General features: G+C 39.8%; 1 protein-coding gene across 1 annotated transcript; it reads left to right on the top strand.

The window, feature by feature from the left end:
• Positions 1–239: 239 nt before the first annotated feature.
• On the top strand, positions 240–26,301 carry LOC139730847 (condensin-2 complex subunit G2-like; the record flags this gene model as incomplete). The annotated part of the gene is made up of 16 exons (XM_071641718.1): positions 240–427; positions 2,061–2,240; positions 3,437–3,589; positions 4,472–4,694; positions 5,450–5,709; positions 6,384–6,461; positions 7,759–7,829; positions 8,555–8,765; positions 9,664–9,825; positions 10,641–10,760; positions 11,398–11,583; positions 21,280–21,379; positions 23,039–23,214; positions 23,836–24,068; positions 24,796–25,032; positions 26,235–26,301. Coding segments are annotated over 16 exons (2,645 nt in total), but the record flags the coding sequence as incomplete, so codon positions are not given.

The following is a 26,301-nucleotide window of genomic DNA, read 5'->3' as shown; positions in this document are numbered from 1 at the left end:
AGACAGGACTGTAGTAGGTTACTATATGCAGTAGTGCTATGTACTGTACTTTGTTATCACTCTATGCCATCATATGTTTGTATGCTGCCCATGTTTGATGGCTGATGTATGGAAGGAAGCCAGGGTGAATAGGACTGTCTCACTAATGGCTGGGCATAAGCTTTGGTTTTTGAATTGGAGCCCTGAATAAAGGTTGCATTTGTTGGATGTTGCCCATTTATATCCTGTTTGAAATCTAGTTATTTTCTGTGTGGATTCTGAACCCTTTCAACGCTGTACTGACCTGTCCCCTTCCATCCAGGTGGCCAATGCTGCGGTCAGAGCCAATGCGGCCGCCCTTCTCATCGATGCCTTCCCCCTCCAAGACCCAACGGCATCCAAGGAGGACACGGACTCCCTCCTGCAAAAGCAGATCGACATCTTACAGGTAGGCTTTCCTATGTGTGCATCATGCGCTCAAACTCCGTGGAATTCTCGCTATCGCCAATGACGTAAAAAGTACCCGGATGTTGATTAAAGCGTCATTTACGGTGCATTATGGGATAGTCCGGTAGCAAAGTCACTTCCGTTCGTACGCGCGTGATACGTGACTAATGCTATTTACACACACAACCGACTGTATTCTACGTGTACTTCCGGTTTTCTCGACTTGAATAACAGCTTTAATATGATTTGAAAATTCTCCATTCTTAAGAAATTGCTGTTAATACGACTATTGGTTGTTGCTGCGAAGCTGCCATGTGTTGTTCGCACGACAATAAATGAAAAAAATCTGCAGAAATAGGACCCTTACTGGCATGCGAGACTTGACGTGGCCACGTGGGTGAAGTTTGCGGGTGACTCCACAGCGCAGTACATGCACGCGCGACTTACTATAGTGGTAGTACAATGTATTAGTAGCACTAGGTAGTAGGCCTAGTGCCTACGTACATTGTACGTACTTGTACTTACTTGGAAGAAATTGCTTCGGAGCCGGGATAAGTTCGAGATCACTGTTCGTTCCCGATTGTGTTCGCGACATTTCGACAGAGAACAAATTAAAAAAAAGATGGGCATTCCATGACGATATACTGTATATCCAGGTGGGTGAATATTTTCCAGCATATTTTCAGGGTATGCAGAGATGACTGATCTGTGATGTACGCCGTACCGGTATGTGTTAGCTTATGCGCTAGCGTGCAGCATGCGTGGTGCATGCTAATGCAAGGCCGGCCGCCGGCGGCGGGGACTACAGTGTACGAGTATGACAGGCTTGGACCACTCGCTGGCTCGGGCGGTACAACGGCCTACTATACTAGTATCCGTGGTCGGCGCTGCGCTATAGGTAAGGTACACGTACGCGCACGCTAGCGTTCTGCAAATTATGACCCGCGCCGGAAGTGCCCTTGCTACCAAGCGCACTAAATCTTGACGAAAAAGCCACATCCGGGTACTTTTTACGTCATTGGCGATAGCGAGAATTGCTGATACCTTTCCATATTGATGCATGGATTAGCAGCGAGGAAGGTACTTTATATACTAGCCAAGGTCAATTTGGCCCCAATTTTTTCACAGACGACCAAATGTAGGCTCTTTTGTACCCTCGTCCTCTCACAAACCTTTTATTTTGAGCAAATGTGTGATCAGGATTGATCACATTTTGAAGCCATTGTACATCTTTTCAACAGTACGAAGAAAATATGTCTTATTCTGGCCACGTGCATACAAGTCATGAATATATATTACTCCATATGTGTGCTTGTTTGTTAAAGCCTGCCCTTGTTCTACATTGTAGTTAATCACTCAAGTTTTTTCTTTTTTGTATGATTCCAAAAACTGTGTTTGCCTGGTAGTAATATATTTGGGGGAGGGATCATTGATATGAGTTAAAAAGATGCAGGGGGTACATTCGTCCTCTCTTAACTTGTGTGTGAACAATTCTTGTTCAGTGGCTTGCCCTGATATTGAGGAACAGTTTTATCAACCCCTCGTTGTTATTGTATTGATAGGGCAGCATTTCGCTAGGGTAAAGTGGTGTAGATAAACAGTTAACAATCTTTTCCATCTTCCATCCTTGGAAGGGTTTCCTTGACGACCCCTGCCCCGTGGTGCGAGTGACCGGTATCCAGGGGGTGTGTCGGATTCTGGGCGTTTTCTGGGAGCTCATCCCAGCCCATGTGCTGACCACATTCCTGTCCAAGCTGATCCAGGACATGGCCTTCGACGTCAGCTCCACAGATGTCAGGATTGCAGTCTTCAAGGTATCCCCAGCTGAGCAAATTTACTTAATGAATGCCGCGTTCAAGTGCGCAAAAGTGAACCAAAGCGAACTGATCCAATATGTACTGTATCATTTTGTGCCAGTTTTTGAGCTTTGAGCATACCTCATGAGTTATTTTTACAGGAGGTTGCACATTTTGTAACAACAGGGTCATACACCTGATGCGCCTGAGCTACTTACAGATGTTCCAAACAAAGGAATGAACTCTTTGCATTATGACTAATGTGTGTATTATGTGCATTCTTCTCATGCCAACTTCTGGTATGGTTTTGGTACGCTCTAAGCCCCAGTGACACAGCACTCCACGTCCAAATCACGTACAAAAAAGTTATGAAAATCTGGTGGACGTGGTCGTAAAAGGAAATTTTTTGGTCAATTTTGGTTTGGCCGTGCTTTGTGCAGGGTATGGCCGTTGGCGGCTGTTCCACTGCTGAAGCACTGCCTAAGCACGGCTAACCACGTCAAGTCACGTGTGTGTACGCGGAAAAATCCATTTGTCAGCAATAAGCCGCTAAACACACGCTATTTCCCGTGATACCAACGCGTAACACGCGTCAGATGACCGTGCTCTGCCCGTGACAGACCGCTAAACTTTCGTGTCTTTACCGCGTCTCCCCAAGTTTTAATCACTGCTGGAACACGGATTATCACGTGTGTTTCACTTGTGTTGCACGTCTTTACCATGTGTGCCGCCCGTGGTTGTCCGCGGAATAAAATTTTGAGCAGTTCAAAACTTGTTATCGCGTCCTGCCATGTCTATAAATCGACCGTAGCTCGTCTTAAACTCGACATCAACGCGAACAACATCGTCTGCTTCACAGGAGACCAATTTTTTACGTGTTTTGGCTGTGATTAAGCCATAAAGCGCTGTGTGACCGGGGTTTAAGGAGCGCATCAGGATATGGTCCACTTTTGGCTGGCTATAGTACAGTATGGTACACTTTAGGAGAGTTTGAGTGCTCCTCTGGTGTGAGTACAATAAGGTACGGTATGCTTTGATAGAAGAGCACTTGAATGCATCCGTCACTTCTCACAAAACTGTTAGTATTGGTAGTATATTTGTACAACCTTCCACTGCTCTTTGCCATTTATCAGTGTGCATTCAATGATAAACTTGAACTCAAAATATGTTATGAGATATACATGTGAATGTTTCTTTTGATTGAATTTCACTAGGGTTTGAACTTTGTTGTGGACAACCCTCTGAGTCATCCGCTCCTCAAGAATCTGCTACCATCCCTCAAACACTTCATCCATGACACGTCGGAGAAGGTCATCATCGCACTTGTGGATCTACTGCTTAAGGTCAAAGGTTACAAGACCATCAAGGTAGGCAAATTTAGATTTCATTTCTCTCGTCATCTGATTTCTTATTTGTTTCTCACCTCATGAACTTGACATACATATATTTTTTTAAAGGACAAATTCACCTTAATATATATATATATGTGGATTGAGTGAATGCAACGATATTAGTAAAACACATCGGTGTAAGTTTTTAGAAAATTTGACAATACATTCAAAAGTTATGAATTTTTGAGGGGGTTTTTGCCACCGTTGCTGGATGAGAAGACTACTATAGTTTGTGATGTCACATGCGTAGAACGATATACAGAAAATACAAAATAATTTCACTTTTCTCATGTAATGAAAGAGCACTTGACTTGTCTCTTTCAGCAGGCAGGAGGAAGTACATGTATGTCAGTAATAAGTCGAGGGAATGTGTACTTTTCAACAACAAAAAAGAAATAAAATTTTGTTGAATTCTCTTTATATTTTCTTCATATCATTCTATGCCTGTGACATCACAAACTGCAGTAGTCTTCTCATCCAGCAATGACTGCATGGAAACTTTGAAAATTCATATAAACTTTTGAACAGATTGTCTGATTTTCCTCACTGATGTGTTCTTCTACTAATGCTGCATTCATAATGCTACATTCACTCGATCCAAACATGTATGAAAGGGATCCTGTCCTTCAAGTTCTTCCTTGGAGAAAGGGAACCCTGTATGAAACTTTCCTCAAAATTTCCTGTTGAGAATGTGTAGCATATTAGCCATGTAAAGTAGAGAATGCATAATCTCATCCTTATCTGCACCTCCTCAACCCCCCCCCCCCCCACATTGCCACCTTATTGTAACAGTTTAGCATATCACCACATCATGCACTTACACACCCTCTCCCCCTCTCTCTGCCTCTCAATCTCAAGGTGTGGAGCATTGTCCCTATTGAGGACCTCTTGGCCAGACTGGAGATGGACTCGCCTCCCGTTGCTAGGCGCATCGTCGAGCTCGTCTTCAGCTCCTTCCAGCCCACGGACCGTCCCGCCAGCGTCCAGGTGGAGCGCCTCATGGCCCTGATTGAGATGAACGCCGGAGCTGCCCGCGTCTTCTACCAGTATGCGCACAAACACATGTCAGTGGCGACAGCTGGTAGGTGTACTCTATCCACCAATGTGCAAATAACATCGTATACCAACATCACAATCACTTAGTTACTCTTCATGGAAAGATTCATGTGTTCAATAAAACCTCAGTCATCATTGATATAATGACTTACTGTATTTAGTTTGCAATTTGATTTGTAGGATCTGATTCATCTTTAGACAAAATAACCAGTCTCTTTCATTCCAGCCATTTACTAAACAACTGCAGCGCAATTTGATTTTCCACATGATACTTTATATGAAAAAAAAATGCCATCACGCTTCCTATGTTATATTACCTATTTTTCACAGTTTTTTGTACCAGTTCCAGAAAGCTTAGCAATCTTTTGTTAGTTGAAAGAATCAAGACGTTATTTCCTGTGCTGTAAATTGTTATAAATTACTGTTACATGGTCCAGTAGAGAAATGGTAGCAAACTTCATATAGTTGCTCAGAATCACCATGCATTACTCTAGGGCTTGTGATGAAGTATCATTAATTGATAGTAAGAATTAGTGATGAACTCAACCAGTTTAATTTCAAGACATTGAAAGATACAGCAATGTTTTGGATAATTTAACGCCAACATTTCTTGTGTTTGCATATGTCCACAATGTTGTCTATCCAGTTGCAATGGTACTGTGAAATTCTAATGAATTTTACAGGCAGCATTACTTTCCAGCAAGTAAATTTGCTATGGTCTCGTAGCACAAGTTAAACCCCATTGAATCCTTGCCTTAACCTTGTGGTTTGTCGGCTCAGCTGATTTCATGCTGCTGCTCTGCCGCTGCTTGAGGGGCTGCATCAAGCAAGCCCAGCAGGGCTCTGTCGGAGGAGGCGGGGGAGACACGTCAGCGGCAGGTGGGGAAGATGAGGAGCAAGGGATGGAGGGAACGGAGGAGGAGGAGGAGGAAGAGAAGGAGAATGAGGAAGGTCTCTCCCTCAAGGACAAGGAGGTGATCGACGGCATGCTTGAGATCATTGCGATCCTGTGGACGGGAATTGCCCACCAACTGGCCAAGGTAAGACCCGTCCCAATTTCCCATTGCTTCCTTCAAACAAGCACAGTCCTGCATTATCATAGCTTATTTGTTTACGTCGTACTAGTTGTCTAAATTTGCAAATTACGACTATGGAGGAGAATGATTAATTGCATGTTGTCATCAGCTTTTGTGTGCCCTATAAATGTTTGCAAGACTTTCTTCTTGTTACTGGAAATGCATTAACCCCAAGCCATTCATGGTTCAAATTTTTGACAAATCTATTTATAGTGCAATTTATGTTCTCTTTTATACATTTCTGTGTGGAATAACAGTTGTTTTGACAATGTTTTCTTGTCAAAGATTATACTTCAAGACAATACCACAGATGAGACGTTCCTTTCAAATTTTGTCTTGAATTTAGTCATCCATATATAAATAAGTACACTTTCAGGACAGAAAATGTGATCTGCAAACAGGGCTTATGCTTCAAAATGTTTTGGGTGTTTTTGTTGTTGTTTTTTAATTAGAATGTGACATTACAAGCAGTCACTTGACAAACCACACTGATTTTTACCCTTATCTTTTCGTAAATGTGTAATTGCTAGTAGAATATCCCCGAATTGCTTAATCCAGATTTTACCAGCTCTGCTTGCACCGTGTGGACATGCCATTATTACCAAATTTCTGCTGTTGTTTTCACATTACTTATCCAGCCTGTGAATCAGGCTACAAAACAGAAACTGGTAACAAGACTGAGCAAGGATCTGCCAAAGTTTCTGGCCACTTTCCAGGTAAGAACACAAAGAGATGTTTATACCTCGTGCATGTATGTTTGTACAAGCCAGTGACTGTGAGTGCAGCATTAAAGGACAAGTCCACCTTCATTAACATAAGGATTGAGAGAATGCAGCAATATTAGTAGAACACATCAGTGAAAGTTTGAGGAAAATTGGACAATTGATGCAAAAGTTATGAATTTATAAAACTTTTGTGTTGGAACCGCTGGATGAGGAGACTACTAAGGCTCGTGATGTCATATGAGTACAACAGTATAAAGAAAATGTAAAGAAAATTCAACATATTTTCACTTTTTTCGGATAATAAAAGAGCACTTGACTTGCCTCTTTCTAAAGGCAATGGGAATAATATTACCCATGACATATATCAGTAACGAGTCAAGGGAATGTGTACTTTTTTCAAAAGATGAAATTTTGTGAAATTCTCTTTATATTTTCCTTTTTGTTGTACGCATGTGACATCATACACTGCAGTAGTCTTCTCATCCAGCGGTGACTGCACAAAAACTTCAAAAATTCATAACTTTTGAACGGATTGTCCGATTTTGCTCAAACTTTCAATGATGTGTTCTACTAATATTGCTACATTCTCTCAATCCTTATGTTAATGAAGGTGAACTTGTCCTTTAAGTTATGCTGTGAATAAACAATATTTGTGAGTCACACAGTGGAGGTATTTCTTCTTTTTTTGATAACACAGCAGGAGTAGTCACTCTTTGTCAATCTGTTGAACTGTATCAGTACTACTCACTTGTCACAATTGTTATTAAGTATGAGGTATTTATAGTCCTGATAGTGTGGTCACATGTGTTGATTGTAATAGAACTGCCCTTGCTTGGCAGAAAAAAGAAGAAGAAATGTCCACCTTTAAGTACCTGTGCAAAGGAATATTTGCCTGTGAAAGCAAATTAGGAGCAAGTTTTTTTTTCTCTCCCAAGTTCAAAAAGAGAATCATGTTGAAATATCCTTGTTTATTCTCTATGCAAAATATTCTCACACGATTGTATAAATGAATCAGTAGATTTTTTTTTTCTTTCCCAAGTTCAAAAAGGGAAACTTGTTGGAATGTCCTTGTCTGTTCTCTATGTAAAATATTCTCACTCAATTAAAAAAATAGTTGTAATAACAGTCATTTTTTTCATCACGTTGCCAATATCTTACTCACCTTCCTTCCCTTCCAATTCCTGTTTAAACATTCATCTATTTTTCATCATAAATTATTGATTGGTGTTCTGTGAAGGTAGATAAAGAAATGAATGATCAAGGACCACTATCACTTTTCCTCTCATAGGATGGCCGGTCTCTGTCGGCCGTGATGGTGCTTGCTGCCTTCCTACCAGCATCTTCAGTCCCTGCCTTCAGGTTAGACCCGAAATACTCCCAATTCAGTTCCTATATCTTTGTCAGAAGTCCGCAATCTAGAAACAGTATGTGCTTTTCCTCAAGAGAAGTAATACTACATGACACAGAAATCTTACATCATAACAGAAGAAGCAAAGGGGAAAAAAAGGCATAGTAATACTGTATACATGAGATATTATATCTCTGATTTGATTAAAGTTTTCTTACAAAACATGATCTTCATTACTTTTCTTCCTGACTTCCCTTAAAGAAACTGAATATACCTTGTTTCCCGGCAGACAAAGCTGACAAAAGAATATTTGTCATTGCATCACAGTAATCACAAGATATTGATGCCTCATTCAGGTTCTGGTAGGATACCAAATGTGATGATTTACCAGCTGTCATTTAGAACAATTCTAACTCAAAAGATATGATTCAGTTCATTCGCTCAGAAGTGACGTAATTTTCAATATTATAGAAGTGGAAATTTACGTGCAACATTTCCTGCAACATGAAACTAGTGCAAAAATAAAAACACATTAATTTTTTGCTTCTTGTCTGTAATTTTATTTTGCATTTTCATTCCATGGAATTAAAAAAATATGTGCAATTCGTCTTACCTGGCCAAGTAAAAAAGAAAGAAAGATTATTCACACAAAAATGTCCATGTTTACGGTAGTCAGAAAAGCAGCAGTGCTGCGTGTGACTTCCCCATAACAAAACTTGTGTTTCTCATCCCGCAGTCATGGCTGCCTGTCCAAGCTCAAGAGCCTTCCCCCGTCCTCTGCTGCCGACGCCTACGGCCCCCTCCTCCAGTGCCTGGTCCTGTGGGGGCGGGGCAACGATGCCCTCATGCTCATCTCTGATTGGCTGGAAGCTGCCCTGAAGAGGCGTTCCCATGGCGACGGTGGAGTGGATGGTGAGGAGCAGGAAGGCAGAGGATCATCTAAGAAGGTACTTAACCCTCATAGAACCACTGTGTCAAAAATCCATCGGCTTTCTATGCAGTTCAGTTATTACCTCCACCACAATGGTTATGATTTTGCCAATGTTGGTTTGTTTGTCTGTCTGTCTGTCTGTCTGTTTGCAAAATAACTCAAAAAGTTGTGAACGGATTTGGATGAAACTTACAGGAAAAGTTGATAATGATACAAGGAATAGATGATTAGATTTTGGTAGTGATCCAAGAATTTCTGTGAATTTCTGAGGGATTTTTTTATATTTTGGTACATAGGGTCAATGAACTTTGGAGTTCAAGCTGCATGCATTTGAGGTTCATACGCCACACAGTAGGAGGCTAATGAAGCAAACACAAGGCTTCTTTATCTTTGGGAAATTGGGCGCAATTTCAGCATGTGTGTATGCATGGAGATAAGCTACTTGGCAGATTTCTGTGGTCACCGAGTGCTTTTCTAGTTATTGGTTGTGACAGACTTCAACTTGTTTCCCCACACCTCAATGACAGACACCGTCTGCCTGAAGACAGTTTGAAGGATATTCGAAACTTTGATGTCGATCATGATGAAATGGCAGGGAATTTTGAACTCCAAACTCCGTGCTACATTTGGTTGTAATCCACTGCTACAAAGTCAAGTTAGCCCTGAACAAATAAACCACCAGTACTTGTTTTAAAGAGGGAGTAACACCCCATAGGCTGGACACACTTTAAAAAAAAAAGTCCAAATAAAGTGAATTAAAAATCCATTTTGTTCCCGTTTGAAGAATTGTCAGTTTTATTTTACAGTCATGGTTCACACATATATTTCACTCACTTTCATGTCAAAACAATGCCAGTAATATAATAATTCGGTCTATGATATTGTCATTATTTCACCCCCAGAGGGCAGCCCAGAAGAAGAGGAAGGTAGCTTTCTCAGAGCCCATCAAGCCACAGCCCGGTCTGGCCCTGGCCTACCTAGACTGGTTGCTGACCAATTACTCCTGTCGAACGGTCCTGCTGGACACCAAGGCGTCGGCACTGCGAGAAATGGTCACCAGTCTCAAGTTGGTGCTGGTATGATATTGATACATTTGATACACAGGAATAATGGGGGAAAATTTCCCCGACAAATATTGTCTTTTGGAAAAAGTGTCACTTAGGAAGCCATTAGATGAATTATTGCACAACTTTGTCTTTCATGATTTATGTAAAGTCATGTCTCACATGTTGGTGTTGTTGTTACTGTTGCAAATACACAGTTTTCAATACTTTTTGATAATACTGTTCAAGATAACTTGTCAAGAAAAATTGTGTATTTCGATTACTAGGAAAGCAAGTGCTGACATGGCCTGCAAGCATGCAAACAAACTTCAAGTAGTCAGAGATGTATGACTTTTGGCAGAAGATTTTCTGTTGAATGGAGAAAGCTAGACATAAGGCCCCTGAAACTGAGCAACTGTTGACATAGATAATGATTGCATATTATAAACAGTATCTTTATCATAATCAAGAAGTTGTCTTTGTAATTCCGCAAGCAAATGTATCACTCTTTTCACCATGGGGTAGTTGTTGCAGAAAAATAAACTTTTCTGGGTAAAATGGCACATTCCCATGTGAAATTGACCATTAGTGACATTTAGATTGCCGATATTAATGTGAACACCACCATGACATTATATAAACATCATCATATAAGGATATATGCCGCATGTTATTGAGATTAATGTGAACGCCACCATGACGTTATATAAACATCATCATATAAAGATATATGCTGCATGTTTAAGAGATTAATGTGAATGCCACCATGACATACAAACATCATCACATTAAGATACAAGCCGCATGTTATCAAGAATCTTCCACGTTCTTGATGCGTTCCATCACAGCCGGCATTAGAGAAGCGTCTCTTGAGTCCTGGACCCCTCAACGATCTGGTCTCCGACGAGGTCTTGGTCACCACCCTCCAGGCCTACTGTCGAGTCTGCATCCATCTCCAATCGCTAGAGGTGGGTGCATCTGATGACCATTTTCTCATCTCATCCTAATATTATCCGTCAGTTTCAGCAACGCAGTTCTGCATTTCATTTTCTTTTTGTCAGGTTAACCTATTCTATGCCAAGGACTTTGGACAGTGTGTACGTCGCTATGGGGTTTTCTGTGCCAATTAGCACTCAAAGTACACAGTGAGTTGATTAAATTCAGTAGCACTGTGGTGTAGTGGTTAAGACTCTGGATTCTCGAACAGAAGATCCCAAGGTTTGAATCCTGCCTGGTGCTTACGTTGAAGATGTTTTGCTTTCAGTGTCGCTCTTGATCCACGTGTATAATCTTAATCTGGCAATTAGCTGGGATAGTAATAGTGTCAGAGCCACTTAGCAGTGCAGTATAGACATTTTAGAGGCTACCTTGGGTATATACGGCTGTAGCATTATTATTGTAAGCAAGTTTTCTCAATTAATGGTATATCCAAAAATTGAAAGTCATAGCCTATGCCATCACAATCCAAACCTTGTTTCGTTGTTGACTCTTTTTATTGATCAATGGTTTAGGGTATTGAGCAAACAGTGTTTTTTTAAGTATCTATGAAAAAGATTATTTTCCTGTATTTCACAATATATTCCGTTACCATTGTTGTCATTTCAGAATGCTGATCCTTGTAGTCCCACGGGCAGCGAATCCTGTCAGGTGGCTGACGTGTTTGATGAGCTCTTTGCCTGGTGTGACAGGGAACTCTTGCCGTTGTTCCCCCAGAGCTCTGGGGAGGAGAGAGCCAGCAAGGACACCCCGTCCGAGGAGCTTGTTCAGAAGTTAGCCAAGGACTGCATTACAGTGAGTATAATTATGTATTTTACCAATGCCATGGCAGAGCACTAGGCATTCTTCTCAATACTGTATATTTGTCACTCTTCAAGTTTAACTCACTTGAAGTTATAAGCATAAGTGCCTCACTTCAAAACATTTACTGACCTTTGATTCACTGTATTCATATTTCATATGTTATGGAATTAGATAAGTACATAACTACAGGTCTTGCAGTATCATTATTTGATGTAGCTAATGGTTCATGTATGTCATTGTGGATGGCAAAAAGCAATGACTGATTACTATCAAAAGTGATCTTTAAAGCTATATGTGTGGCGCTCCGACAAAATGAGTCATAAGTCGCACGGGGAGTTTTCCCGTAATGAGCCGAAAATGAAGGGGAAGCACTGCTCGGGTCGAAATTTTTTAATGTCGGATTTTGATTCCTTGATGTTTTATCTGTTTGTACAGAAAATTTCAGCGTGTAAAAATGAGTACAAGTGTCCCAAATTACAGTTTTTCTGAGACAATTTTTTTCGGTTACATTTTTTTCGAACGCTCGCCTTTGGGTTGCGTTTCGCACCTATTGTTCTTGCCCGATCGAGACTCCGCCTCCGTTGCTAGGGTGTATGCTAATGAGGCATTGCTCTTGACCCCATTGAAGACAAAACAAAGCATGGTGCGCGCGGCGGCGTCGGCGGCGTCGGCGGCCAAGCGGCGAGGGCTTTAGAATTACGCAATAATAGTGAGCTGACCAAGGCCATCGATTGCATGACCAGCGAGTTTCGTTTGATACATGCACTCCATTTCATGAAGTGGTGATTGATGTGACGCACAAATCGCGCTGAAAAAATTAATTCCAACGAACGATCACGCAAAATTTATGATACTTTATCTATGAGCTAATACAATGATCACATATCGAACTTGAAACCTCTTTATGCGTGTGTGTACTTTTACAATGGTTATTAATTGGCCTCATTAATGAATTCATTCAAATAATCATTACTTTCGTTCCCTGGTATGTGACTTGCTGTTTAAAGTTCATCTCTGGAGATATATTAGGGCCTAAGTTGTCAATTATTCTCGTTTTTATAACGTCGACAATTCGGGTGATAATTCGCCAAATGTTTGTAATGCGTACTATTATTTCCCTGGTTAATAAAACTTTTTGCCCTATTTCTTATGATGGTTTGGGCCGTGACGGCATGGAGAGAAATCGGAAGACAAACGTTATTAATGCCCAAATAGCTCGTGTTCCCTTTAGAGGATATTTTGACTTTTGTCATCTGTGTATTTTTTAGACTCAAGTAGGACCTATTTGAGAAAGGGACAGAAAGCTGTGTCGCTACTCAAAAGTGTGCTTCTTCATTTTGTTTTGTTTTTTTAATCAGAATGTTTGTAATGATAGCTGTTTGTCGTGTATTGCATGTAGCTGACATGTGAGAGGTCAAGTCTGCAAAGAATTTGGCTAACAGCTTTGCGAAGTAGCAGCGTTAATTGCCCATTGAATTGCGTATTCTGAGGAATTTCGAATGAAAGAACTCGGACGACACTGTTCACGCCTTAAACCCTGCATCAACGAAGCCTTAAACAATGAAAGGTAAACTTCCTGCTATCAAGGGGTGGATAATCACGCAACCAGTATTCTTTCTTCGCCATTGATAGCAGAATCAGTGACGGAATGGAGCAACAGTGTTGGAGGATCGGCATTATGTCTGCTAATTTGTAAAAGAATTTTTCAGTCCCCTTTTGTGTTCAGAACCACAGTCAGGGACGCTAACTTACTCTATCTCCTACAAGCTATCGTTACTATCTTAAAACGTGAATTTTATGAAAGGTGACAAGTGATCGCGGAATCAGTTCTTCTGCGTGACTCATGCAGGCTTTTATAATAGCATACCGAACTTAAATCGTTTACCTGTACAGAAAGGGCGGGGATACACACTTATCGCAATCATCCGGATTTGAGAGTGATACACTCTATATACTACTTTTCTTCATCTTTCCCCCGACAAAGACCATGGTAATTCAAAACAAACAAACAAACAAACAAACAAAGAAGCAGTTGCATTATATCAGAACATACAGAATTTTTGTATTTCATGTATGTATAGGTCATCTCTTGATGTATAGTAGGCATTTGTTGTCGTTTTTACAGCGTTTCCTAATAAATGCCTATAGCAAAAACCCAACACAACATTTATCAAGGAGGGAAGGGAACTTAAATTTAAATATAACATACATGTAGTTTACAGAAATCAGACATGTAAATAAGGCAATCATATACATCCGCACCGCCGATAGTAATCTCTTACTTTGATTATCAAACATGATCGCCTGCATTTACGTGCTTTTTTCTAATTTCTTGAACTTTGCCTCATTTTTCTCTTTTTTTTAAAACAATTGCTTGAAACATTTAAAAATCGTAACACAAGTGGGCAATTCCGTATGGGAAGGGCAAAAACAGCAAAATTCAAAGTTAAGTAAATGCTCAGAAATTTAAGTTTCCCGTACAGACGGATTGTTGTATTTACGGAAACAAAAAACCCTTTTCCAATAACTTTCCTCGTTTTTGTTGTACACACTTTTAAAGTTGGGAGACTATTTATTGTATTCATCTAAAATTTTGCGATATTAAATGAAGATTCAAAATGAAACAACTTAAATATCTCTCTGCTTTAACCATACTTCCACATCTTTCTTCCTATGCTTCAACATTCACATTCAATGAAGCATTCAGTCGCTCTCATTATGATATTTTTTTGAGAAACTTTCAAAATCTACTGACAAATTAATGTAATTCCGTTACCATAAAAATGAAAAAAGTTTTCTCCTGAACAAACTAATCACTGATTTTTTCTCCCCTTGTAAATTTTTTTCTCTACATGTGACTCCCTGAAAACTCACAAAACATTTTGTGAAATATCTCCTTCAGTTCTTCTGTAATTGTGGTAACGGAATTACATGGTAACGGAATTACACGCACATCTAATATGGAAGAGAATGACATAACCTACTTTTGTGCCAATATGCACGTGAACTGTTCATGAAATAGCTTCAGGGCATTATCATTGAGCTTAACAGTGTTAGTGATTGGCAGTAAAGGAGTGAAAGTTGAAATATATGTATGGTATGGTACACTGACATGACTCGGCATAGCTGGATGCCTCTGACAGTGAGTCCTAACATCAGGGTACACGCTTGACAAGACTTCTTGTGCTGAAAGTCTCCTCCCTTCTTTCACCTTTTCTCATGCACAAGAACTACATGGAGACTGTGCTAACTGATAACTTTATAAGGTTTGCTACAGATACCCATTCTCAAATATTAAAAATCATACTGAATTCTGAGATATCAATGTATTGTCTTGCTAAAAAGTCTCATGGTTTCATACAAAATCTAAGTATAGTGACGAGGGACTATTGAATGGGTGTGATGCAGCATAAATTGAACAAAGGTTAGAAAGAAGAGGAAGGACATAAAATTTCTTTAAAATGAAAAGAGAGCACTGCTAGTGCTACTGACAGGGAGAAATGAACAGGATAATTTTGTGAGGAAAGATCAAGAATTTAAGAGAAGGATCATACACATTGTGATAGAACCAATTAGAAGTCATTATTTGACATGGGATGCCCACTGAATGTGACACCTTTGATCTTTTTGTATGCTAAAGGCTTTATCATCACCAAGTCGATAGTCTGACCTTTTATTGAACATGTCCTGTTTTCATCCTCAAGTCCTTTATCTTTAATGGTAAGTGTATGACTATGACCTTCTTTCATCTGTTTCTTAGATCTTTCCTCCACAGAGACTATGTATTTTTATTTTCATGCCCATTTGATACAGAGCATCTGCTACCCTTTGAAATTTGTTCTTTAATTTAATCCTTTCTTTTTAAAAGGAATAAAGACAAAAACACCATTTATGATGAACATTTCCCCAGTCAGTAATTGATTTCCCATCATAAGAAGATTTTAAATATTAAAGTCAATGGGCTTCTGCTTCTACCTTTACTCTTCATGTTACCATTTGCTGTACAATCCAGTTTCCTTTCATACAAGTGCCATTACAGTGTATTTTATCATTTGCTGTCAGGCAGTCAAAATACAACTTACTGCAAAAGAGAAGATGCACACTTCTTGTGATTAAATGGCAACACTCAGGATGAGAAAATAGACAAAGTCAAAGAAGAAAGACAGAGACAGGAAACTTGTAGGAAATTCATAGGCCAAGTCATGATTACAGTCGATGATCAAATCACTGTGGTGTTTCTGAAGACATCATTTGGAAATTTTGTGTGGTCAGAAGTAAATACTAACATTATTCACAGGTTGATTAATCTGACTCTAACTCAGTGAGTTTGCAGATGGATAAAAGAAGCCCTCTTACCTTTCTATGAATTAACAGAATTTGGTGGACTCACTATAATGGTTCAAAAAGTTGTAGTTTGTCAAAGTTATTTTGCTGTATTCTATTTCATTTTAGTTTAGTTCATTTTAAGTAGGACTTACACTGTAAAAGAATTATCAAATTATGCACTACATTATATACCAGGGGGCAACTTCAGCTATTAGTAAAATGTCACAAGTTTTTAGTGATTAATATAAGCCACAACATATAAATAATAATGATTGAGCACTGGTGCAGTACCATAATCATATAAGAAAATTTTCTTTTCAATTTATGATTGAATTGTAATTTGTTATATTTGTCATTGAACCATAATTGCATCTTTTCACTTAGCAAATTAAAAGTTTCAAGCATCCTTTGTATCAAACATTGTGTTCAATGATGGGTATGCACACTGTGATCTTGCACTGTAAATTGGCACTTTATGATTTAGATTTAAATTCAGTGTCAATTCGGACAGTTTTTCATTATTTTCTTGTGCGTGTGCACATAATGTTTGTGTCAATACTTGTATGAAATTAACGCATATTATCAATTATTGGCATATTTAGGAAGAAGAAAACAGAGAAATCTGTCTTGCATGATATCAACAAAAGAAATACAAGAAAATTTGAGTATTGTTGACTGGATTTATAGAATTGTACTTGTGTAGGGCTATTCTAGCGTAATTCCGTTACCATGTGTCATAGATGTCATTTACCTGCAGAGTGTGAAATTCTTAACTTGAAAGTAGACAAATTTTGATGGATGTGGTCCTTACAAGTTACGAGATCTTGATTGACATAGTTACAACTTCAAATCACAGTTGTTAGCATGAAAATTTTGTATTTTTTGACAATAAAAACTAATTTGTCACCTATGCACTTGTAGCAGTTCAAGGTCAAAGGCTAGAGAGTACTTAATTTAGTGGTTATATTATAGCTAAAGGCATAAACAATCTTTATCAAGACATTTCAGAATACATGAGTACCAAGAATGTGTATTTTTTCCAATGTATTTCAGAAGGCGTAATTCCGTTACCATTTGTGTAATTCCGTTACCACTGACTTTCCAGGGAAAAAGCCTGCTGCTGTGAAAATGTGATGAAATATTTAAAAAACAATACAACTAAATTGAAGTTGACACAATCAAAGATGACATCAAACAACAACCTATAGTGTATGTGTTATAGATTTCAGAGAAACAACTCCCAAAGTCAGAGTTGAAGTTGTGACTCAATTCTCTGGTAATTCCGTTACCATCGGACATAGACCTCCTTTGTAACCAACCAAGTGAGAACATTTAACAAATTTGTATTTGGGGTGACAGTTTGAGTACCTCTGCATCTTTTAAATGTATCAAGAGAAGGCAAAGTAACCAATCCAGTATACAGGGTGAAAGAATATGAGCCAAAATTCTCTGATTTGTAATTCCGTTACCGCGGAATTGCCCAAGTCTGCTATCCCACAACATAATATTCCATTTGATTCGTCACTTATTGTTGGTCGGGTGACGCCAAATGTTGGAATCTCGAGCGATGATACACGGCATTTTGTTTGTTGGTTTTCGTCTCATCGCTCAAAAGAATTTTGACTACGATTACAGAGGTATCATCTACAAGACATAACTGATGGTTTACAGAAGTGATCATCAATTCAGTAAGGATTAATCAAGTCATGAATTCACTTTACCCATCATGTCTAATCGAACTACGACATTGTTTGGGTAACCGCGCCTTTTTATTCTCATAGTTCAAAACTTATTCTTGACATAATCAAAACAAATAATGCTTTATATAATTTCTCAAAATACTCAAAAGATGGCCTAAGTCAAAACTTTCTACAAAGATTGCATACGGCAATCTTTACTAGCCTAAACAAGTTTTCTAGAGCTATCAGTTCCCCCTATGACGATGACTTCGATTGCGTTTTGAACTTGTATCGAACTACTTTCAAAACAGCTATTACCTTTATAGTTCGATTAATGAACCAGTCTTTTGAATTCATAACCAACATTCGTAATCGTAACCATACAGTAACATAATACTGCATGTCAATAAAAGTTGGAAAATGTAAGTGCTATAATAGTAGCGCAAAATAAATGAGTAACGATTATCTTCATACATTCTAATTCCTAAGTGATGTCGCTACGAAAATGACACATGGTTTGACGACTGCTTCAAGCAAATAAAAAAAAAGGAATGGGATATACTTCTAATGATAGTACCACGCCGTACAATGCATTTCACTGTATTTGGTAACGTTTGGTTACGTTTCTGTGCGCTTCACGTACGGAAAATAAAAGGCAGATTGATGCTATTAACATGCTAACACACAACGCATTCAAAATGTTTTTTTTTTCTTTTTAAATACACCGTGTACTAATGTTTTAGTATACGGTTTGAAACTTTTAATTTGCGAGTCCTCTATAAAGTTATAAGCAGGGTTATGACATTATCAAGCAAAAATTAAAGTATTTAGGGATTCGGATTTGCTCAGAAGACTAACAGTGCTATATATGGCGATCGTTCGCAACAGAGACAATCCTCTTCAGTAGATATACAATGTAATTCTGTTTTCATGAATTGAAAGAGAAACGAAAAGAAGTCAACTTCTTAACTTCATTTAGCTTTCTCACCAATTGAACTTGATTTGATCTGCCACGCATGATCGCTGTGTGTTCTATTAATTCTATTAAAATATTATTTAATCGGCGTGCTTGTTTTTTATGCAGAATGTCACAGGTAAGTTTAATTCATTGAAGTTCATAATGTTTGTACATATGACGTATTCGTTGTTTTGTATTTTTATTTTTATAATGTATCATGTGTCCATTATCTAATTCTGACCACGAAAATATGGCGACTGTTTAAATGCGGAGCATGTACTGGAAAACTGTAATGTCTCCTGCACGTATAGACAAACTAATTTCTAGTCTATCCCCGCTTGAAATGGAAATGAAATTAAAAAAAAAATGAAGTTCGACTTTCAGTAGATTTCAACCGTTTTGTATAGTGCCTGATTCATGTAATGGACACAATTCTTTAGCACATAAGCAATCACACAACTTTCGGGAATAGATGTGTGTCTCAATGATTGTATCTCATGGAAGAAAACTCGTCTCCTTGCCTGAATTTCAGCTTTTTCCTGTTGAAGCTTGCGTGAAAGAAATAGTTGAACATCAATCGCAATCATTGAGAGAGGCACACCCTTAAAAATAAGCACAGGAGTACTGAGACACACTACGAATTAAAAACGGGCCTTTTATCACTATTGACAACGCATGACATTGGAATGCTTTTTTTTTTCCTGGGGGGGGGGGGGGTAATACAATTGATTTTTCTGAAGGTTCGTTAATCACACAATGAAATATGGTTCACTATTAGCTTAGGTTCGTTAACAAGAAAATTAAATGCGGTTCCTTTCCGGTGGTTCCTTTACCCGAAAGTAATCAAGCAATCACTTTTTCTAATAAGGTTTGTGAATACAAAACGAAATGAAGAAGGCCTAAGTATTAATTCCGAATATTTGTCAGTATTATTATCTATACTCCACTTCTCAAATGCAGAAAGATTGTAACTGCAAATGTGATGTAAAAAAAAAAATTCAGCTTAAGCTACAAGTTAATGGTTTTTTATATGCTATGGTATTACAAAAGTGACTGAGAATAAGAAGTATATTTATGATACAATCATTGTAAACCCAATGTGAAGCTGTCAAGCCTACATCAACCTTTGCTTCTGATACGTATAATATGTGCAGCATTGGCAAGCGTGATAAGCGATAATTACTGTGCACGCAACGTCTATAAATGAAATGTGCCTAATATGGCGGGAATTCAGAATGTTACGGCTGTATACAGCTGCAGCAGAACAGACGCGAAAGCAGTCTTTGATGCTCTGCAACATTACGACCATGTGCGTAATTTGAGGGTTTTTAGTACACGCAAAGAACACGATCTCAAAAGACGACTATCGTTAATTAACTTCATTGACTTTTTCTACGGATGCTGTCTTTTGAACCCCCGCCTACAATAGGTTCTCAGGTTCTATTTAGGTATTGGTACTTGCATGCTAAACGCATCCTCTTTAGTTTCCATTGACAACAACATCGGAAGAGAATGGAAGTGATGAACGCCCTCGCTAAAAGACGCTTCTCGTAAGACGCATTGCATGCCCGCCTACAATAGGTTCTCAGGTTCTATTTAGGTATTGGTACTTGCTAAACGCATCCTCTTTAGTTTCCATTGACAACAACATCGGAAGAGAATGGAAGCGATGAACGCCCTCGCTAAAAGACGCTTCTCGTAAGACGCATTGCGTGCCCGCCTACAATAGGTTCTCAGGTTCTATTTAGGTATTGGTACTTGCTAAACGCATCCTCTTTAGTTTCCATTGACAACAACATGGGAGGAGAATGGAAGCGATCAACGTCCTCGCTAAAAAACGCTTCTCGTAAGACGCATTGCGTGCCTTTTTTTTCTTTCTACTGTTTCCTATTGTTTGTGAGTTAAAAACTTGCGGCAAACCACAACGCAGCCGACACACAACGTACCGACTCATTCATGCGGCGGCAGCGGCACGGACACAAATGCGCCGAAGTTTACATTCGGGCTGCCGTATTGGTCAGAATCGTTAATGACAGACCTGTCCTGCGATTGGTTAATTATCTTACATACCCACGCTATCGCCTTATACGGTAGTGCGTGCGATGGAGCGTAAACGCCGTCGCTAAGCAGGACTGCTGTATTGTTTCCTCCCGTGAAAGAAACAGGTTGTGAGCTTGAACGTAGCCTGAACTTTGAGAGTGATTTTCTCCGTTATTTAGAAAATGGACTGACATCATAAACGTAGTTTATATTCGTTTTTATGATCTATAGGGATATCGAAATGAGTTGTATTACTTATCAGTGTAAAGCTTAGAGTCTGTAGAATTCACATATAGGCATAACTACGATTTCATTTTTTGCGACTTTTGACTCATTCCGACGGAGCGCATCACATATTCTAAAGTTTGTCCCTAATGATATTAACACCGAGACAGCAAAACATTGATTAGATCTATTTTGATTGATATTCTATAGTCAGTGACATAGCAGTCATATCTGAGTAATGTGTACATAATGATAATATGTCACATTCCTGGTATTTTGCTATGTTACATAGAAAAGGTATCTGATCATTATTTTTGTCACTTTGGGTTATGCAATCATTCTTTTTGGGTTGTTTATTTGCCTTTTTTTTTTTGTTATTGATCAACTTCAGTTGAAAGATTGAAAGTACAGATTTTGTATGGAGATCACATGAAAAATCTCTTCCAATATCTTTTCCAGGTTGTCATGAAGATGAGCAGCGACGTTGTCATGCTGGGGTTCGTCACCGATGGCTTCCAGTCACGCCTGGCCGACTTCTGTCACCTTCTGCTGAAGACAGGTATGGCATCAATCAACCAGTGGGCCACCCCAGGCATCGAGGTGGCTCAGTCAGTAGCATTTATGACTTGCAGTCGACTGGCTTGGGTTCTAGCGCAGGTTCGAATCTCAGTGAGTCTTCCTGAGCAATGTTGTATGTATCCAGTCCCTCCCAGTAGAGATGAAACACTCTGGTCCCTTGGATAGGACATAAAATGGAGGTTCCATGTGTGATTGAGTCACAACCAACGCATAATACAGATCCCGCTTCATTCATTCGCTTCATTCATTCGCTTCATTCATTCGCTTCATTCATTCGCTTCGTTGTAAAGAGCAGGGTGCATAACCACATGAAGTGGTCCGCCCCAAGTACTCACTACTGGACCCTACGGATGACCAGCTAGTGCAGCTGAATATGGGCTATCCAGCCATCTTGTCAGATAGAAAATGAAACTAACAAACCATCAACTCGTTGATAAAAGTTCAAACTCTTGTTTGTTTCTTTGTTCATTTTCCATCTATAAGACAAGATGGCTGGACAGCCCATATTCAGCTGCACTAACTGGTCTTCCATGAGATCCAGTTAGTTGTGAGTACTTGGGATGGAAAATTTCACGTTTGTATGCACTCTGCTCTTTGTGATGAATAAATGAAGTGGTATCTTCTATGTGCGTGTGGTGTGAAACTCTCACAGGTGACCTTTACTTTATATCCTATCCAGGGGGCAGAGTGTTTTGCCTCTGCTCTTAGATGGGACAGCATGATAACTCAGAACATTGCTCATAAGACTCACTTTTGTTCGAACCAGCAACCGAACCCGAGCCATTCATTTGCAAGACAGATACGCTACCAACTGGGCCACCTTTGCCACACTCTTGGCAACTTTAGACAATGCAGTATAGATATTAAGCAAATAATCAACACTGGTGAAGGTGATGGGACAAACTATCACTTCCGAGGCGATCTGGATGTAGCTATCTTTCCGAAGCGCAGCTGAGGAAAGATAGCGTACACATTCAGATCGCCGAGGAAGTGATAGTTTGTCTCATTGCTTGAAACTAAAAGTTGATTATTTGCCTTATATTCCACATCTAGGGCCCTAGAAATTCCCATTTTATTCCATATCTGAAACCGTTTTAGCTGTCTTTAGGTATCCTTATAGGGCTGAGACTACGTGTGCGCGTAGATGACAAAACAATTAATTTGCTGCGCGCACCGCGCGGCACCGAAGTGAAAGTGCGTTGCACTGTGTACTATCAAGTGACCTAGGTCACATGATAGTCCACAGTGCAACGCACTTTTATTTCGCGCGTACTCATCTTGCGTTAGGACTGTGTGGACTGTGTGGAGATCAGCGAAACAAAAGGGACTATCAACATAGTGTGTAACGAACTTTTCTTCTCAGGTGATGTGATGGGCAAAACTACGCTTCATCATGTGATCAGCTTTGGACCAATCCTATTGCAACATTCTTAGTATGTGGAATGTAAGGCTTGCTGTCAGAACTTGGTTCTATTTTTAATGAGATCAGCTTGCAGTAACTAAACTGCATGTCTTGATCATTTGAAATAAAGATGTGCCATCCAAGATCAACAGAGTAGCTCTCTTTTTCTGATTCATTTTGGTAACTTATTACTGGAGAGCCAATCACAGTTAACTGTTAAATTTCTGTTTCGCGCAGACGCTGTGCTGGATTTTGTCCCGCTTGTTTCCAAGGTCATGTGTCATCTGGGACGTAGGGGCTCCGCCCATGATGCCAGACAGCACGAAGTGGTGGCAGACCTCTTCACCAAGTTTGTCAAGGCTCTCAGACACACAGCCGGCAAAGAAGAAGGGAGCACCAGTCAGCTCCAACAGGCATGTGTGATTGTTTGACTGTCTCTCCTTGCAGAAATCAGTATTGATAGTTGAAATTACTTATGTTGTGTGTGAAGTTCGTAGTTGTAAAAGAGCTGCTCGGCTCAATACCCATTCCAGTATGTGTAACAGTTTTAACGCTAGTGCTTCACTTCAAAGACAAAATTGACAAATTCTTTGTTTTCTTGAGGACAGTTTAGAATTCGTGCGAGAATAGTATTTTAGTATAACTTTTTTTAGATCAAACATATAATAGGCAAACATTTGTCTGTCTTGCCTGGAAAATCAGTCTTAATACTGGTATGGAAAAGTTCTTGCCAGGGAAAGACAACCCTAAAACAATATTGAGCAGGTAGCTATGTAATTATGAAAGAAAAAAAAAATGTTCTGAGAGTATTTAGGAGGCCAGCAGTTGTAGAGGAAGAATGATATTAATATTCTAATTCATCCACTCAGAATATTGACTTTAGAGTGACTTCCTGTGATTTCCCTTCCTATTTAGTACTCATTGTGCAGTACTATTGTAGCTACCACTGAGAGGAAGAAAATAAGAAAATAAATCCTTTCAAGGCTTCATGTCTTTAGGTTAACAACCGGCCTCTTTTCTCTTCCTCCTAACAGACTTTGACGAGCATCAGACCAGCCATTTCAGACATCCTGCGACAGACCAGCCAATCTTCAGACAGTCACCACGACGACCCACTGGCCACCGGCATGGCGGCCTGTGTCGGAGAGATGACGGATGCGGTGGTCCGGTCGGAGGGCGCCCTCGATGTGGCCGAGAGTGCAGCAGAACTCCCGACCCTGACGGGGTTCCTCGTTGGGACGGTTGGCAGTAATAAGGCACTCCTCAGGTGAGCAGTTTGGAGTTTCAATCATGTATACAAGCAGGATCCTTGGCTTTCTAGCCACAGACATACAAGGCAGTTATTTGTCCTAATCTGCTGTACGTTGTCTTTTAAAGTAAGTATACTTCTAAAATACAGAAAAGTGACCATGAATCCAAACTTCCAATGAGACTTATTCACACATGATCATGCAGTGCAATTGGTCATACTTTTCTATGCCTTTGAACAACAGAAATTTATTATGACGCTGAGAGGTAAAACTTCCTATTAGTTACAATGGTTTATCTCACTAAAAGCAAAATGCTATGCTGTTTATACATATCAGGACAATTTCCCCTCATGGACAAATACCCCATGGCTAAATAGTGATAGGATAAGGTTCAGGATTAGGGTTAGGGTTAGGGTTAGTATATAGGTTATGGTCATGATTAGGATAAGGGTTACGGTCAGGCGAGGGATCTGGGGTAATTCTGCAGGGGATAGTTGTCCTAAACCAGTTTATATGCCATCTTTTTTCAGCATACTCAGAAAGAATACAGAATATTCAAAAGAATTAAACTTTACATTTATTATAGGACCATACCCTGTTCTGTTTTGTTTTGCTTTGTTTTGTTTTGTTTTTTCCTATAGAGAGGTCCTATTTCTTTCCACATTTTCAGTTTTGGCAGGTTTGTGATGATAGGAATCTTTCCCTCACTGATATCATTTCTGTGTGTGTGTGTGTTTTACACAGGTCGTTTGTGTATGAGCTGGAGCATTGTGTGTCAGTGGGGGCCCTTCAGACCCACCCCGCCCTGCTGGCAGCCCTGCACATTCTCCTACCCCTGGCGCGGGACAAGAAAGGGGCATCAGGGTGCGGCATCAAGGAATGTCTGACTGCTGTTCAGCAGCAGATGGAGAAGGTCCAGCAAGCGGTCAAGGGAGACGCAGAGGATGAAGAGGGAGAAGAGAATTACAACAATCCGGACAGGTACGTATTGATGTCTTTCATAACTAGAAAAGCACTCTGAGAGCGCAGACCTCTGCCAAGCAGCTCATTTTCACCCATACACACGTGCTGAATATCGCCCAATTTCCCAATATGGAAGCCTTTTGTTTACTTCATCAGCTTCCAGCTGCAAGGCACCTCACCCAAGCAGAGCACATGCTTTAATGCACGTATGCAAACCTCAAATACAAGCAGCTTGCACTCCCAAGTTCATTGACCTTATCTGCCAAAGGATAAAAAAATTCCTCAAAAATTCATAAAAATTCCTGGATCACTACCAAAATTTAATCATCTGTTCCTTGTGTCATTGTCAACTTTTCCTGCAAGTTTCATCCAAATCCGTTCATAACTTTTTGAGTCATTTTGCACACAGACAAACAAATAAACAAAGCAACACCGATGAAAAAATAACCTGCCTTGGCGGAGATAATTAAGTTTCCTGATTTGTGTAGGAGGCAGGGGTAATCAGAACGTCATCCCTTGGGGTTCTAGAGATGCCAACTGATACTTTTTTCACAGTATTTCGTACTGCCTTTTGCCAAAAATACTGCAGGTTTCATGGGAAATGCTGTCTTCCCTAAATGGTATTAATACACATTTCTATTGCAGGAAGATGAAAGTACTGTTTTTCCTTCGCTGTTTCAGCCATCAGAATACCACAATGCTATTTTAAAGGTTGGCATCCATGGAGCTCAGACAAGCTACTTATCAACTACATTTAAGAAACACTTTCTCTCCTTTTCCCCCTTTTCCCGCCTTGAAAGTCATAAACAATGATCATGGATTTACCAATGAAAAGAGGTTCCAAATCTAAACATGAACATTGCGGTACAAGAGAAATGTACTGTAAAAGGTCATTTTGAGCTGTCATTTGCGGAGTAAGCCATTGAGATCAAAGCAATTTATTTTCTTTCAACTGATAGGGAAAGAGCATTTGATCTCCAGTTCAGTGTCTTTGGTGGATCATATCCGAAAGTTCACCCCAATCTCTTCCCATTCTACACTCACCCCTCCCCCCCCCCCCCATGCACCCCTCCCCCTGCCCTCACTCCCCCTTTCCCTCCCCTCACCCCTCCCCCTCCCCTCATTCACCCCTCCCACTCCCCTCACTTACTCTCTTTTTAGTTTTCTTTTCCTCTCATCACAGTCATATGTATTTCTCTTTCTGTTGTTGTTGTGTACAGGTTCATGGTGGACCAGATGCAAGAGCTGCAGAAGCAAATCTCTGAAGCAGTTGGTGGGATGGCATGA

Source organism: Diadema antillarum, unplaced genomic scaffold (assembly GCF_040938485.1).
Source record: "Diadema antillarum isolate AM-2024a unplaced genomic scaffold, OU_Dant_1.0 seq00000338_RagTag, whole genome shotgun sequence".
Taxonomy (NCBI): domain Eukaryota; kingdom Metazoa; phylum Echinodermata; class Echinoidea; order Diadematoida; family Diadematidae; genus Diadema; species Diadema antillarum.
This window is presented reverse-complemented; position numbering and strand designations above follow the sequence as displayed.